This window comes from Cupressus sempervirens, chromosome 5, assembly GCF_028749045.1.
Source record: "Cupressus sempervirens isolate cs-2001-9-10 chromosome 5, ASM2874904v1, whole genome shotgun sequence".
Lineage (NCBI taxonomy): Eukaryota > Viridiplantae > Streptophyta > Pinopsida > Cupressales > Cupressaceae > Cupressus > Cupressus sempervirens.
The window spans coordinates 517,364,632-517,381,868 of NC_143122.1; the positions used below are offsets into that span (position 1 = coordinate 517,364,632).

Sequence of the window (17,237 nt, forward strand, 5' to 3'; positions counted from 1 at the left end):
CACTATTTTTGGTATCTATCTTAGGAAACTGTCTTATTTATAAGACTTTATGGTTTCCTCATCTTTTTTTTCTCTAAGTATAATAACTTCTACTAATTCTACTAACTCCTACTAATAATGTGTAATATCCCTTTCTGGATATTTTACTTAAAAACCCTTGATATAAAAGTGTTGATTTAAAACCGAACAGAAAACCAATATTTGATATAAATTCCAGAACTTTAATCGATTTACAACCCGTAGATATGCATACAAGAAAACTTTAAAAAGATTGTTTGATTTCCTCCAACATTTAGTTTACATAAATAAACCATCAGTTAAGACAAATAGCCACTAGAAACGTTACTGTATTATACAACAGCAATACAATAACTCACAACAATCCAAAGAAAATCCAATCTTATAAACACAAATAACAGTTAGATTGGCAAATGCATATTAAACCTATAAGAAGGCAAGGTTTGCATCCAACCTCCAAAAACTTCTTCAAGGGTTTGCGTCCTTGAAGAGATAACCAGTCACCATTTCCAACTCCTAGATTAATATTTGTTTATAAATATTATCCTCTTCATACCTCCCCATGTGGAGCCTGTTGTACTTTTATCACTTTTCCCAATGTGATGTATGCCCTTTTAGGCAATGTGGGATAAAACACCTTTTTTGTCCTTTAGTCACTTAAGTGAACATAATACCTTTTAAAATAAACTAACAAGTTAAATGAACTTTTAAAGTCACTTAGTCAGTAAATCATATAATCATCAGGCATCAAAATAATTGACCAAATGAACTCAGATAAGCACGTGCAATAACTCGTTGGAAAGCTCTCAACGAGACGCTTCCAAACCAACACTGAGATTCCAAGAACTGAGTTCTGTTTACTTACCAAAAATAGTAAGCATCCAGACAACTTGCCAAAATTGCTCTAATGGGTCTGAAACTAGAAATGTCTAGGCCAAATCTCGAACTAAACCTCGTAAAGAACCTTTTTTCCCTCGAAACCTAGGCGAAGTGAGCTGGCAACACAAAATTATAATGTCCCAAAAAAAAAGGACATTACAAAGCCTCCCTTCTCAAAGATTGCTTGCCCTCAAGCAATCCGCTCATACCTCCAGAAACCAAATGCCAGGATCTCATACTCGCCTCGAGAAAGAGGTTCTACTCCTCAGCCGATGTATCCTGGCATGCATCTTCCCAAACTTGGAATGATGAAACAGTACAATAGGGATCAATGTGCCAAATAACTAAATGCCAAGATCCCAAGTCTCACCAAAAAGGGACACCAACTGCCATGTGTTGTTGCCCTGTGTGCCAATTCCCTCAGTCAAAATGAATGCCTTGCTCCATGAGTGACCCTGCAAATCTCTACTGTCAAGTGAAGATGGGAGTTCAACAATATACCAATATCCACACCAAGATGATAGCAACCAAACTCTCCACCTAGCGCCCCAATAAAAGGTAATACGTAGGGATGTTCCACCTAGATCCCAAGCGAGAACTCGTGCGCTATTTGAGATACCACTGACCGGCTCCTGCAGTATCTATATTGATGACAATGACAAATCTAGCCAATCTAATTCCACCAACATATCATCCTGGTGAAAATGGAGTAATCCTAATCTCTCGAACTCTGATGTGTTAGAAAGCTGAAAAACACCGATCATAATCTTGTGACTATGTAACAACACAGCATAATCCACCATATGTAAGATACTATTAACACCTGGATCCCCGATCACCCAATCAACATGATCCTGGGTAAAGGAAAGAGTGGTTGGTGAATCACCAACACCATGAATGCTAACACTATCTTCAATATACTACTGAATAAAAAATGTAGACATCTCATATGGAACGTAGGGTAATGTATGTTCTCCCCATTCATCAGCAAATAATTCATTGATCCCTGAAGGCCAAATAGAATCAGCGAATATACTACTAACATACATAGGCAAATCACTGATAGCTGGAATATGCCAATAAGAAAAATCACCCATCAACAAGTAGGCCGTGGCCATCTCATAAGAGTTGGGTGATAAATCTCTGGGTAAGCTGAAAAATCCTTCAAAGCATGCTAAGGATAAATCTGAACTTCCTACTCCACCATAAGTACCCTCGCTTATGTCAAAGTCTTCATAAAAAGAAGGTTCACCATTAATTGAAATCTCTAAATTATCCTCACTTGTTGTATCACTAATCATGTGCTCATGTTAAAATGTACAACTACTGTCATAAAAATCAGAATTTTCAGACTCATCAACTTGCTGATCCATAGAATTTTTCTCATCATAAAAAATCTCAAACGGGGAACGCGTGATTAAATTACATTGTCTGCCTTCACATCTACCCACTTTATAAATTTCTTCAATGCGTTGTGTGATTTCTTGTGCCCTTGAACCACGGTTATCTTCTTCATGAGTGGCTGCCCCACTCGTTTGATTTTCAGCTTTGTGGATGGAGTAATGTGTTAAGCTCAATTGAAGGCATAGCTCATCTACCTCACTCTCCTTGTCCTTTCCAAATTTTATTGCTAAATCTCTATCCATCAATAGTTGCAAGTAATCATATTTTATCATTTTCAAAGTTTCAAAAATAGTATGTAAAAGAGGACTTGTGACACCACATACATTCTCATATCTCTCTTCTATATCAATCTTTCGCATGAGATCCTCAATCAATTTGGAGGAATCATCCATCCTCGTCAACACTTGGACAAGCTTGTCTTCTTTGACCAAAAGCATATCCAATAAGTCAAGAAGTGATAATGGTCTTTTACTATCCTTTGAACACAAGCAGACTGTTCTCCAAAGAATCTTTTGATTTTTCATCACATAGGGAGTCAACATTTTCAGATATGTCCTCTAACTAAACATGTGCTAGATCATCTATCCTACCAACATTGCGGTCCATTGACATAATTTTCAACTTAGTATCATCATAAAATTCATCCAAGTTAATTTCCATGTCACCAAATAAGATGTTGGTGCTTTCCATGTCTAAATAAGATGGGGAATTGCCAACGTTGGTAGTTTGGTCAACTCTTCTACATGGGTCATCAACATGCTCGTTAGAAGGACTAGTGTAAACAACTCCATAAGATACTATTGCCTCCCAATTACCTATTAGTATACTTGTGACATTATTAGTATTTTGCACATTATCATGTGAAGATTGCTCTTCTTTTTTAGTACTACTATCAAGTTAATTAATGTCTTCCTTATGTAAATTTTTGTACCTGTCCTTTGCAAGGAGATCTCAAGCCAAATCATAGCATTTGTTTCTTATAATATCCGTCTTGTTTTGCAACTCTAGCTGAAAGTCCACATAATCAATGAAAGGAAATTCTTTTTGAAGCTTTGATGGGAATTTGTTATAATCATTGTATAGTCTCCTTACTTCAGTTTTATATTCATAAGGATCTTTGATTTTCCCTTTTCTCTTCACTTCTCTCATCATTACGGATATATTTTCCAGCATGCCAAGCACTTTGACTCACTCAACAAGGAAATCCGTAAATGAACTAATCAATGATGGTTGTGCCCAGAAGTTCTTTAGTTGTAGACAAATCCTTCACGAGTCATTAGACTTACTGGGATCATTCACTTCAGTGTTGAAGATAAAGCTTGGAAATGTTGTAGTGATATTCTTCAAATAGGGAAGAGTCATGTACTTCAAAATAGAAGGGTTGTGGACCACAAACTCTCTCCATTCTTCCCTAGCAAATTTACCATCATGACAAAAATCTGCATTTGTAAATGTCTTATCCAATATAGATTCAAGAATTTCATCGGTGACTTCTATGTCAGATTCTCTCAAAAGGATTGTTACCATCTACTTTAGTTCTTCACATTCAATATAGCCTGTCTAGCTCAAATCATAAATTCTGAAAGCAAAATCAACCTTCTCTACTTGGGGTGCATATGGATGGAAGACATTAAGAGAGTGCACAAACTCCACAAATTCAATGACTCCCATACATTTTACATCAAATAGATCAAAAACTCTATCCGCAAATAGATTCTCGCTGCTTGTGCTTCTGAACAATGCCAAATGGAATTCTTCCTTGTGAATTAAGCCATCATCAATTGTTTACCGTACAGGTAAAGAATTCAACGCATACAAACAATAATAGCAGAATAATATTCGCATATGCCAGAACATACATTAGGCTTCATAATATTCGCAATAGCAGATTATTGATGCTTTACAATGATCCCAGACGGGATACAAATACAACCGCCGAACCTTCCCGAAGGAGTCCGTCGGCCACAACATTACATCCGCTACAAACTATTTACCCGTCGGCTACAGAATACAGAAACACCGCCGGACATCACCCCGTCGGCTACAGAAACACCACCGGACCCATCCAGTCGACTAGCACCATCCCCCCAAAAAGAAAAGTCATCTCCTGACGACTAACAAAATATCTGAGACAAATTAACAAACAAAATACATTAACAGAGTGACTACAACAAGAGAAATCTGCTTCTGACACATCACTGTCACCTTCGTCCCGTGCCTCTAGCCTCTGCTAACACAACACTGCCTCCTTGATGAAGCTGACCTTGATAGCCACCTGTGCTGCTTTCTCTATTTTCAATTCCACGGTACCCTGAGCCAAGTGTCGCTGCACTGCCTCCAACTGGATGATTAGCTCCTCCCGAGCTCTCTACGCATCCACCAAGACAGCCTCCCAGCCAACACCTACTCCCAGTGCCTCGGTACACAAATAGTCCATGCCTGCAGCAACTTCAACTCTTCTCCACTGGTCAGACTCCCACAACTGATATCCGCCACGACTAGGGGTCCAGGGGGCAACGCCCCCGGCACGGGGAAGCCTCCTATGTGAGAAACACCTACGGAGATCCTCTTGTTTTCATGTTAAAGGGGCAGTCTTTTGTTGAATGGCCCATGATCTGACAAATGTCACAAAATTGGTTTTTTGGACACAATCCTTTAGTATGGCCGTCAGTCTTACATTCTGTGCACCACAGTTCACTTCCTTTTGGCTCCTTCTGCATATTTTTAAACTCCTTCATCATGCGAATCATATCCTTCTGTAGGGCCCAAACTTTCTTGCTGCTGCCTTCGTCGTCGCTGCTATCATCTCTGGCAGGCTCGTCGTCATCAGAATCAGATGAGCTAGTTTTCTTCTTCTTTGTCTTTTGTTCACTTTCAAGATCCAGTGCTCTGTTATACGCATCCACATACGACGACGGTGGCACAATTTTCATTTTCCTCCGCAATTCCGATCGTAGGCTGTCCACGAACCATCTTTTTTGCAATCCGTCCGCCAGCTTGCTTTCCATTTTGTTTATTAAGTCTTTTAATCTCTTGGCATAGACGCGGACAGTTTCGTGCTTCCCCTGTTTCGTATTGAAAATCTCTACTACGATTTCATTATCGTCCTGTAAGAGTTTAAATTCCGCCAAGAACTCCTTTTTAATCTTATCCCAGGTATCCAGCTTCTGCGGATCCATATCCGAAAACCAATCAATCGTGACACTCCATAGGGTTGTTGAAAATTGTCTGGCCCATTCGTCGGCATCTGTGATTCCATTTGCCTGCCAGATCGTCTCACATGTCTTACAATGTCGGATGGGGTCGATTGTACCATCGCCTTCAAATTTCGACAGCTTCTCTTTGGGTCCCGCCATCACAACACTGGAGGTCTGCACTGTCACATCGGAGGTCTGCACTCCTACACCTGCAATCGGCACTCCCGCACCAGCAGTCTGAACTCCCGCACCGACAGTCTGAACTCCCGCATCGGCGGTCTGCACTTCCGCACCGGAGGTGTCGACAGCTGCGAAACTTGGTGAAGAAGAAGGATCCTCTGAAATTGTTTCCCGTGGAAGTCTATCCTGGACGAAGAGATCACTCCACGCTCGTGCTCCGTCGGCACTGCGAGCCGTGCAAGTTGATGCTCTTCCGTCAGAGTTTTCCTCCCTTGGCGAACACAAGTTCAAGAATTCCTCCCGTGCTTCTTCCACCAATTCCACCCACTGTCGAGTCTCCTCCAACAATTCTTCCGCGCTCCGGTGTCTGTCGGCAATCTTTTGAAATCTCCGTCGGCGTTCGGCTTGCTATGCCAGAATTAAATTCTCTTGCGCAGTACGGATTCCATCTTTTCCCTTCGCCTTATTTCGATCCTTGTTAAGCTGATTTGGCATTAATCTTCATTCCTCCCACCTTCTAAATTCACAAGGCAACGGCGCCAAATGTTTACCGTACAGGTAAAGTAAATGAACACGAACAGAATAGCAGAATTATATTTGCATATGCCAGAACATACATTAGGCTTCATAATATTCGCAATAGCAGATTATTGATGCTTTACAATGATCCCAGACAGGATATAAATACTACCGTCGAACCTTCCCGAAGGAGTCCATCGGCCACAACATTACATCCGCTACAAACTATTTACCCGTCGGCTACAGAATACAGAAACACCGTCGGACATCACCCCGTCGGCTACAGAATACAGAAACACCGCCAGACATCACCTCGTCGACTACAGAAACACCGCCGGACCCATCCAGTTGGCTAACATCAATTACAGAGCTACTCAGCTTCTTAAATAATTCATATAGGGTCTCAACTTCTTTTATACTGACTGTAATTCTAGGATTTTTGCACACCTTGCAGCCTGTAATGAACTATTCTGGAATTTGGCTTAGAATGATCAAAATGATATACCACATCTGGAAAGAAGATTAACTTACAGAGACAACTCTTATCTTGAGGAGATTATTTGCTCAAATTGTTGCTTCACTATTCCATGGTATCTGAAGTGCTAACATCATTTTCCTGAGTATCTTCTCACCCTTAATCATGTGCCAAGTGATAAACTTTGACCACCTACTTGAGTTCCCATTGAAATGCAAATATCATATGAGGACTGTATGTCATACCAACCTATAGCTATCCATTATTGGTTGTGCAAGTTCAAAAATCTTCAAGGCATCTTGGCAATCCAATAACTTTCAAAAGATCTAATGTAGATTTCAATAAGAAGACTAGGGCTACATCCAACTTCAGATTTGCTCAAGGGTTTTCATCGCTGAGGATACAACTGTAGCGTTCTCTATCTAATCAGACCAAAAACCTTAAATGTTTGCTTCGGGAATTTTGTCAAACACTTGGTGTACATTCTCAGATGTTTATGCTATGAAACCATTGCAACTCTAATTTTTCTAAAATAGCGTCAAAATTTAAATACAATTGAATAACACTAAACTCCAACATAAGCAATACTGGGATTAACTATCAGATTAATATTGAAAAGAAAATCCTTTTGAAGTATGGCACTTTGAGGAAATGGAGTTGAAACACATTAACTGCCCATATGTAATTACAATGTCAGAATCTAAGGAAGTGAATATGGAACATGAGATCAACTGCTAGTATAACCCAACCGGGTAAACAGTGTTGGCAAAATGGCAGGGATTGTTCTGTCACCAATAAAATTTCATCAGCCACAATTTTTTTTCTATTGGGCGTAAAAGTCGAGCGTCTACCACTGGTGAAGGTCTAATCCTGTGGATTTCTTTGCAAACCGTAACTCCAATGTGCCGCCAGTTAGTGACTCGTGGATAATACTCCTCTGGCTGCCTTTGATGCTGAGAATAGGGTGATGTTGGACATTTATGGGTAGACGAGAATGCTGGTGAGACTCTCGTGGCACCTTAAGACCCGTTTGCAAGTTACACCATGACGCTACCTTGGTTGATCTTCAGCGCAATAAGACAGGTCTGCTAGTTATGGGAGTGAGTATGGAGGACGTCCTGACCTTGCTTGCTTCTGCGGGTGCCTTATTCCGACTGTCTATTCACTTGGCAACTGTAGGGAAAACTATGTCTAAAATGCACAACAGTCCTGATACAATGTCCTCAAGAAGTATTCTTGCTGCTATCCCGTCCCAACATGCCTATAGGAGGTTCTCTCATGTCTGGGCATGGATATCTGCTAACCCAACTGCTATTTCCAAGCTTCAATGCGCTATGGTTTACTTGTGATAATCTTAGTTATAAAGCCGACTGTACTGAAGGGTAGTGCTTCTCATGAATCATTACTTTACTGCATGTAGATAAATCTCTTCAAGTTGTACCTTTGTTCCAAAAGCCTTATATTCTTCCAGAAATATACTGAGAACTTAAAGCACAATAGAAGGAAATCAATATTTCCTTTGTGAAAAATACTTACTGATTCTCAATATTAGATCAAACTTCAATACTCTCAAAACTGAAATTCAAATTCTCATGAGTGGTCAAATGTAAACCCTGCAGACTAGCAAGATACACAAGCTTTGACACCACTATAATATCCCTTTCCGGATATTTTACTAAAAAACCCTTGATATAAAAGTGCAGATTTAAAACTGAACAAAAAACTAATATTTGATATAAATTCCAAAACTTCAATCAATTTACAACTAGCAGATATGCATACAAGAAAACTCTAAAAAGATAGTTTGATTTCCTCCAATATTCAGAAGTACATAAATAAACCATCAATTAAGACAAACAGCCACCAGAAACGTTACTATATTATACAACAGCAATACAATAACTCACAACAATCCAAAGAAAATCCAATCTTATAAACACAAATAACAGTTAGATTGGCAAATGCAAATTAAACCTATAAGAAGGCTAGATTTGCGTCCAACCTCCAAAAGCTTCTTCAAAGGTTTGCATTCTCAAAGAGATAACCAGTCACTGTTTCCAACTCCTAGATTAATATTTGTTTATAAATATTATCCTCTTCATACCTCCCCATGTGGAGCCTGTGGTACCTTTATCACTTTTTCCAATGTGATGTACGCCCTTTTAGGCAATGTGGGATAAAACACCTTTTTTGTCCTTTAGTCACTTAAGTGAACATAATACCTTTTAAAATAAAGTGACTAATTAAATGAACTTTTAAAGTCACTTAGTCAGTAAACCATATAATCATCAGGCATCAAAATAACTAACCAAATGAACTCAAATAAGCACGTGCAATAGCTCGTTGGAAAGCTCTCGGTGAGACGCTTCCAAACCAACACTGAGATTCCAAGAATTCTGAGTTCTGTTTACTTGCTAAAAATAGTAAGCATCCGGACAACTTGCCAAAACTGCTCTAATGGGTCTGAAACTAGAAATGTCTAGGCCAAATCTCGAACTGAACCCCATAAAGAACCTTTTCGCCCTTGAAACCTAGGTGAAGTGAGCTAGCAACACAGAAATATAATGTCCCAAAAAAAGGGACATTACATAATGGTGTACAAAGACTACCACTCCTTGTCCACAATTGTATTGTATTGTATTGTATTGTATTGTATTGTATTACTCTAGTAGGGATATTATTGTCTTCCCTCCTTGGAGATGCTTGCCTACAAGCACTTGGTTCTTTCTCCTCCCTATACCACTTTTATAATTAAAACAAATTATAATACCTTAATCCTTCTCCTTAAAGATCTCCTCTTGGGGAAGAGTAGGTGTTGTTAGGTAACTAATTTTTGTCAGTGTTTGTTGAGGGGTAGGTAGTTGGGCAATGGTTGGCACTCGCACCCCCTCGACACCTCTCTCTCTCTCTCTCTCTCTCTCTCTCTCTCTCTCTCTCTCTATATATATATATACACTTACGTAGTTGGGCGATGATTGGCCTAACAAAACGCAGGCCTGCCAAACCAACATCAACCCCAAATGTTTACCACAGCATTGCTAACTCGTTGGACCCAATAAGATAGGTTTCGTAGCTCATAAATTCATAATTGTTCTGGCATATGCGAATAATCTAAAGAGTTCTGCTGTTCGTGTTCATTGTCTGTGTGCATTTCTTATTTAACCTATGCGGTAAACATTTGGCGTCGTTGCCCTGTGAACTTAGAAGGTGGGAGGAATGAAGATTAATGCCAAATCAGCTTAACAAGGATCGAAATAAGGTCAAGGGAAAAGATGGAATCTGTACTGCGCAAGAAAATTTAATTCTAGCACAGCAAGTCAAACACCGAAGGAGATTCCAGAAGATTGCCGACAGAAACCGGAGCATGGAAGAATTGTTGGAGGAAACTCGGCAGCGGGTGGAATTGGTGGAAGAAGCACGAGAGGAGTTTTTGAATATGTGTTCGCCGAGGGAAGAGCATCGACTCGCACGGCTCGAAGTGCCGACGGAGCAAGAGCGTGGAGTGAACTCTTGGTCCGGGATACACTTCGGCAGGGGACAACTTCAGAACACCCTTCTTCACCAAGATTCGCAGTTGTTGAGTCCGCCAGTGTGGGAGACCAGTCTGCCGGTGTGGGAGTGCAGACCGCCGGTGTGGGAGTGCAGACCGCCAGTGTGGGAGAACAGTCCGCCGGTGTGGAAGTGCAGTCTGCCGATGTGGGAGACCAGTCTGCTGGTGTGGGAGTGCAGACCGCTGGTGTAGGAGTGAAGAGCGCCAGTGTTGTAGGACCGAGCAACGCCTTTTCACAGAAACCAATTGTGATGGTGGGATCAAAAGAGAAACTATCGAAGTTCAATGGCGATGGTACGGCCGATCCCATTCGACATTGCAAAACATGTGAAACGATCTGGAAGGCGAATGGGATAACTGATGAAGACGACTGGATGAGGCAATTTCCAGCCACCCTACGAGGCATAGCAATTGATTGGTTCACTAATACAGATCCACAAAAGCTAAACAGTTGGGATAACATTAAAAAGGAGTTTCTGGGAGAATTTAAACTGTTGCGGGATGATAATGAAATTGTAGCAGAGATCTTCAATACTAAGCAAGGGAAGAACGAAACCATCCGCGTTTACGCCAGGAAATTAAAAGACTTGATAAACAAAATGGAAAGTAAGTCGGCGGATGGACTTCAGAAAAGATGGTTCATGGAAGGCCTGCGCTCGAAGTTGCAGAGGAAAATGAAAATTGTGCCATCGTCGTCATATACGGAAGCTTATAACAAAGCATTGGACCTTGAAAGTGAGCTGAAGACAAAGAAGAAGACGAAGACTAGCTCATCTGATTCGGATGACGACGAGCCTGCCGGAGGTGATAGCAGCGACAATGAAGGCAACAATAAGAAGCTCCGTGCTCTATAGAAGGACATGATCCACATGATTAAGGAGTTTTAAAATATGTAGGAGCCAAAAGGCAGTGAGCTGTGATGCACGGAGTGTAAGACTGACGGTCATACTAAAGGATCATGTCCAAAGAACCAATTTTGCGACATTTGTCAGATCATGGGCCATTCGACAAAAGAGTGCCTCTTTAACATGAAGACAAGAGGATCTCCGCAAGTGCTTCTTACATAGGAGGCTTCCCCGTCGAGCAGTAGCAAAAATACGAATAGCGCAGGTGCCACATCCGAAGGGTACAGGAATAATAATAGAGGGCAAAATAACAACAACAATGCGAACAATAACTATAGTAATGGGAGCCAAAGTCGAACCCAGTATGATGCAAACGGACGGCCGATCATTCAATGCCGAGCATGTAATTTGTGGGGTCATTTTGCATGGGATTGTACAGCGGCAAACACACCGAAATTATTATGCAGATGGTGCGGACCCGGCGTCCATGAAGATGCCAAGTGCCCAAAGTCTGGTGGAGTAAACTTGATCACTGTCAGCACGGATGAAGAGGAGGTTCTGGCAATTACGAGGAGGCAAGCAAAACTGCCAGCGGAGGAAAAAAGAAAATTGGAGGAAGCACAAGTGGAAATTGGAAAGCCATCGTCGGCAGGGACATCTCAGTTGAAGGACATCACTGGCACCTTGGCAAAGAACTTCGCAGAACAAAACATTCTACGACAGATCTTACAAACGGAGATACCGGTCAAGATAAGTGACCTCCTTCTCACAATGCCCTAGTTACGGACGGCCATTCTGTAATAACCCCAATAGGTTATAACTTCTTCAAACACAAAAAATCTTTATACTTCAGTTGTTTGACATTTCGTCAAACACTTTGCAAGCAAGCTCCGATACCACTGTAATAATTCTGCTCAATTCCGACCTTAAAATGCTGATTGAAGGCTCGAAGAATTTTGTCAAACACTTTGCATACAAGGGGTCATATGACTGATATAACTCTTCAGATTGCTGCAGTGATTCTTGTTTGGATTTGCCTCAAAGAGAATGCTTGCAAAGACTCCAAATTGTCTAAACAATGTCCTAACATAAATATGCAACTAATTTTGGCAATAGTGAATGCATATATGAGTTCTAATCATGAAAATGATCACCTACAGCCAACTGGTATTTTAACAAACAGTTGGTATGCAAGCTAACTAGCTGATAAAAAAAATGATATATTAATGCTCAAGGACAACTATTAATGACCAGCAATTGTATCTCCTTGATTGAGAATGAGTATCCAATACAATATTCATACTAAGTTAGCCAAGACTCTTGGCATTTACAAAGATATCAAAATATGATGATTGCTGGTAAAGTAATATGCACCTACAGTTGCCAATGAAAACTAATGCAACACTAAATATCTAACTTCAATACTCCCCTACAGCAATACGCTAATCACATGCATGATTAAATACAACTAAAGCCATGGATTGCTGATACCATAGTGAGGAATGTAAAAATGAATGATATATCTATTAATGAATGATAGGTCTGATACGAAATGACAATTACAACAGCACTCTATAGTGAAAGGAAACTATGAAAATACACATCAGACCTGGCATATGAAGTCGCCTTAGTGAATAGATGTATTGCAATACCACTGAACAGAAAATAACCTCCTCAAGTGCCCAAGTCGTGCCTCTCTAGCTGCCGCCCCTGATTGTAGATGGCTGTAATAATTTTTCTTTGCTTTTTCGAATTTGCTTTTCGGATTGCTTTTTTTTTCAGTTTGCTTTTCCGAACCTGCTTTTTCGGTCTGCTTTTTCGGTTCTACTTTTTCGGCCTGGTTTTTTTTCGGACTGCTTTTTCAGCCTGCTTTTTTCGGCCTGCTTTTTCGGCCTGCTTTTTCGAACTGCTTTTTCGGCCTGCTTTTTGCTTTTTTGGACTACTTTTTCGACCTGCTTTTTTCGAACTGCTTTTTTGGCCTGCTTTTTCGAACTGCTTTTTCGGCCTGCTTTTTCGAACTGCTTTTTCGGCCTGCTTTTTCGAACTGCTTTTTCGGTCTGCTTTTTTGAACTGCTTTTTCGTCCTCCTTTTTGTACTCAAATATTTTTTCTCAATGTAGCACAAATAGAAGACTGAAGTATCTTCCTCCCAGCTGCAATAATTCAAGTGATATTTCACACTCTCAAAATTGCGTACCAATTGAGAGTTTTCATTCTCAATGGCCAGTTGTGACTACTGCAGAAACCCTAGACTCCACAATGCACATCAACAAACATCAACATCAACAACAACAAATCTGGATGATTGGAATGAAGCCCAGGGTGCCTATTTATTCTTTTTCTCCACTTTCTCCAGAAGCTTCTAGAACATTATTTTATTTTATCTATTAAGTGACTTTATAAAATATTTTATAATTCAAGTCACTTTATTAAATTAATTAAATATAAAGTTACCTTTTAATATTTATTTATTTGATAACTTTATAAATAATTAACTTAATACCACTTATTTATTTAATTAAAATAATTAATTAGTCATCCTCATAAAATATTCATTATTTTGGACAACCTAATTAATTAAATTAATTAAATCAAATTGCCTCCAAAATGGGGACATGACACATTCTGAATCATACACCATTTCCAAAAGCAACAGAGGACACAGGAAGGGACAGTAGTCCAACGACGGCAACAGACCCAATACTTCTGGCATAATGTAATGTTCTGGCATATGCGAATAATCTAAAGAGTTTTGCTATTCGTATTCATTGTCTGTGTGCATTTCTTATTTAACCTATGCGGTAAACAATAATATGATTATCACATAGTACCAATTGTGGGTTGATATAAGGTTGGAGCTGTTGATAGGAAAGGCAAGATGCTAATTAAAACCATAATCTATAGTGATAGAATACATCATTCAATGCTGAATTTCGATGCAAGTGCCTCTGTCTCTACTTGTGTGTGCAATGGCCTTGAAATTAATAGTAACACTATGGGTCAAAAACAATAGAAGTTAAGAAGACTGTTGCAGAATTTTGCAACTTAAAAAAAAATCAGTTTGCAGTGTTAAATATGGAATGAACTTGAAGGTGGGCATGTACTTTACTCTCTGATATGCCATTGCAGTCATCATAAATGTTAGAAGAATTTCAACATTTGAAGAATGGTATCATGATGGTCATTTACCTACAAAAATGATTATTAAAATTAAAAACTCACTCCATACCTATGTCGTGCATGTTCATAACTAAATATTGAACTTTTTACGATCTTCACTTCATGACCTTGATTTTTTTCTGTTCCTTGTGAAACAATATTAGAAAATATAAGTAGCATGTTAAAAGTCAGTGAACAAGATTTAGAGCATGTAAATTGTTGTTTTACTCTCAATCTGCTTACCATTTTTTTTAAGTGCAAATATGAATGATTCATCCACTTTTGTACTTGTATAAATGACAAGAGGTCTTGTCTGATACATAACTGAAAAGACACAAATCCATTCTACAGTCAGTTCCCAATAACTATATAAGAGAAAAAAAAATTCTCATTAAAACTTGATGAATAAGAAAAGATGTGTGCTTTAAAGGAAGGAAAATCCAATGAAGACAAATAAAACTCATAAGCCACAATATAACTCTAGATAAAAGGTCCAAAATTATGTAAAATTTATAATGCTGTTGTGAGATATACCAAGGTCTATAACAGGGAAGTCTCCACATTCATCTTCCCAGGCTTCTAAGACATAAAGTCTGTTATCATTTGCATCGTAATATGAAATCCCAAGCCTGTACATGATTAGCAATAAAAAGAAATCAACATAAATGGTAGTGTACTTATAGTTTTCTAACTTTAAAAGTACAAGAAATACTCCCAAGGAGGTTACTAAATAAATGAAGAAGATACTGTTACATCAAAATGATATTAACTCATTACTCCAGAAATTTTTCAGTTTTCGAATACAATTTAGCTCCAAGATTAACTTCTTGTTCCTGGAAAAAGAAATGAGACTCCACTAATGGAGGTATGTGTTGTTTTGTAAACTTGCTTGGGAAACTTCAAAAGTATAGATTCTGATTTATTAAAGTCTCATTCTATTGGTATGGCTAAATGAGATTGTAGAGGAAAAGCTTACGAATTGGGTTTGTTTATTTCTTGTATGTAACACTTTCACCCTTCCTAAGAACCATATAGAGAAACTCTGAAGAACCATATAGAGAAAGTGTTCTTCATAGCTTTTTAAAGAAAGCTGAGATTGTTGGAAATATTCACATTGGTGTCCAAGGCATATTAATGATGATTGCTACTGTTAATGTCAAAGAAAGAATGAGGAGATTGTTAGAATATTGTCATTCCTATAAAAAGGTAAGGGCAAGATCATTGTCATTGATGTCAAAAGATATGGGCAAGATCATTGTCATTGATGTCAAAGTCATTGTTTCTTTTTGTGACTGATTATAAAGGTGAATGAGAAACAACAGCCTCACATGGAGACAAAGAAAAACATGTAAGAGACATTCATGGGAAGCAATCAGAAGAAAAAGAGTCTGCAAATGTACGAAAGAAAACATCTTGAAACAAAGGCAAAATAAGTAAGACATTGATGGGCCTACTTCTTGTCATTCAGGGACTGCAACCAATATCAAATATGTTACAAAGCATGTGGCACAAGAGATTGTTTATATAGAACAATATGGAAGCTATGGACAGAACAAATGATAAGTGTCGAGGTGCAACAAAAGAATAAGACGATCCTTGCTGGCTCAACCTCTATCCACTCTGGCAATTAACTAGTTTTTGGTATTTTTGCAATGTTTTGTACTTCTTTGAAAACATACACTTTTTGGAAATTTTCTAAATAAAAGACAAAATATGAAATCTAAGATAACTACACATTTGTTTACCCCGTAGGCTATATGTTCAGCATAGAATAAAATGCATATGAAACATAACCATAAGCATAAATAATATATTTGAGAGAACTCAGAAATGCCTATTCATTGCTTCCAAAATCATTACAATATATCTCAGAGATAGTATTATTAACAGATCATGACATAACATCTGATTACAACCACCCAACCCAAAGGTAAGTACAATGTATATATAGAAAAGTGTCAAGTGCCAACCGTTGGCAACCATTAACTAACTGCCAACTCCTTGAAAACAACCTCTCAACTAACAAATGCTAATTACTCGACAATGTCATCAACGAACAAATGATATAAGTATTATCACCTGAAATTACACCCTTGCCAAATTTAACAATAACTTGGCATTTCAAGATAACAATTGAATCACTCCTAAGCTGTGGGTCACCTATAAATGGAGTGAATCTCCGGATAAGGCCGACTCCTAACTTGTTCACACTTTAAACTACTGAACTTTCCAGGAAAAGATAGAGAGAAAAACTTAACTGAGAAACTAAAGACTAGAAAAACACTAAAAGAAACATAAAGCTTGAACCGATATCAACCTTAACAAAGATGAACAGCTATGAATGATACTTAATCTCAAATGCAAAGAGAACAGAAAATCACAACCTATTATGGACCCCAATGCATAAATATTTCATTAACTGGCCAGAATGATATAAACACTAACAAGGAAAGATAATTTTCACAAACTAGTACTTGAGCACCTATATGACATAGCTAACAACCTGCACAAGAAAGACACTTGCAAAAAGATGAGATGTGTGAGATAGAAGCTATAAAACAAAAAGTTCTAACAACACTTTATGTTTGCCTTATCAATCATGTGACACGCTGAACTGCAATAACAAGTAGGACGAAGAAACTCTGCAAATGAAACAAGACCTACAAAATATATTCAATCTTTCAATGAAAATGTGTTACAGAAAAAACGACGCTAAAAACACGAAGGATAGATGATAAATACTAAGTCTCTACAAATCACTAGGCAGAACTAAATACAATATGAGTTCAAAAACTCACTAAGTACACATCAAACAACCCCTTTGGTCGGATGTGAGAAAATAGCCACCAAAAGAGGACTTCGAAACCTCCAAAATAATGTCAAATCAATCCCTAAAGCCCACTAAGTCATCATGAGACCTATGACTCATCATTAATTGTCGCCAAAAGGCTCAAACTGACCATAAAGACTTCTTAACTAACAAAAAAAAAATCAAATTTGACCTTTAAGCCC

General features: G+C 38.6%; 2 protein-coding genes and 1 pseudogene across 2 annotated transcripts in view; 1 reads left to right on the forward strand and 2 right to left on the reverse strand.

Moving 5' to 3' along the window:
* MSH5 (MUTS-homolog 5) overlaps positions 1 to 17,237 on the reverse strand; it is a 364,768-nt gene that overhangs the window by 312,668 nt on the left and 34,863 nt on the right. The window contains exons 3-5 of the mRNA XM_089831617.1: positions 14,760 to 14,854; positions 14,469 to 14,549; positions 14,296 to 14,371 (exon numbers count right to left, since the gene is read on the reverse strand). Coding sequence (XP_089687743.1) covers positions 14,296 to 14,371; positions 14,469 to 14,549; positions 14,760 to 14,854 — 252 coding nt within the window. The remainder of the gene's footprint in view (positions 1 to 14,295; positions 14,372 to 14,468; positions 14,550 to 14,759; positions 14,855 to 17,237) is intronic.
* The window catches only part of LOC149556975 (uncharacterized), a 363,967-nt gene that overhangs the window by 312,419 nt on the left and 34,311 nt on the right, over positions 1 to 17,237 (forward strand). The gene's annotated exons all lie outside the window — the stretch shown is intronic.
* Positions 3,568 to 6,839, reverse strand: LOC149556976 (calcineurin B-like protein 1 pseudogene; annotated as a pseudogene).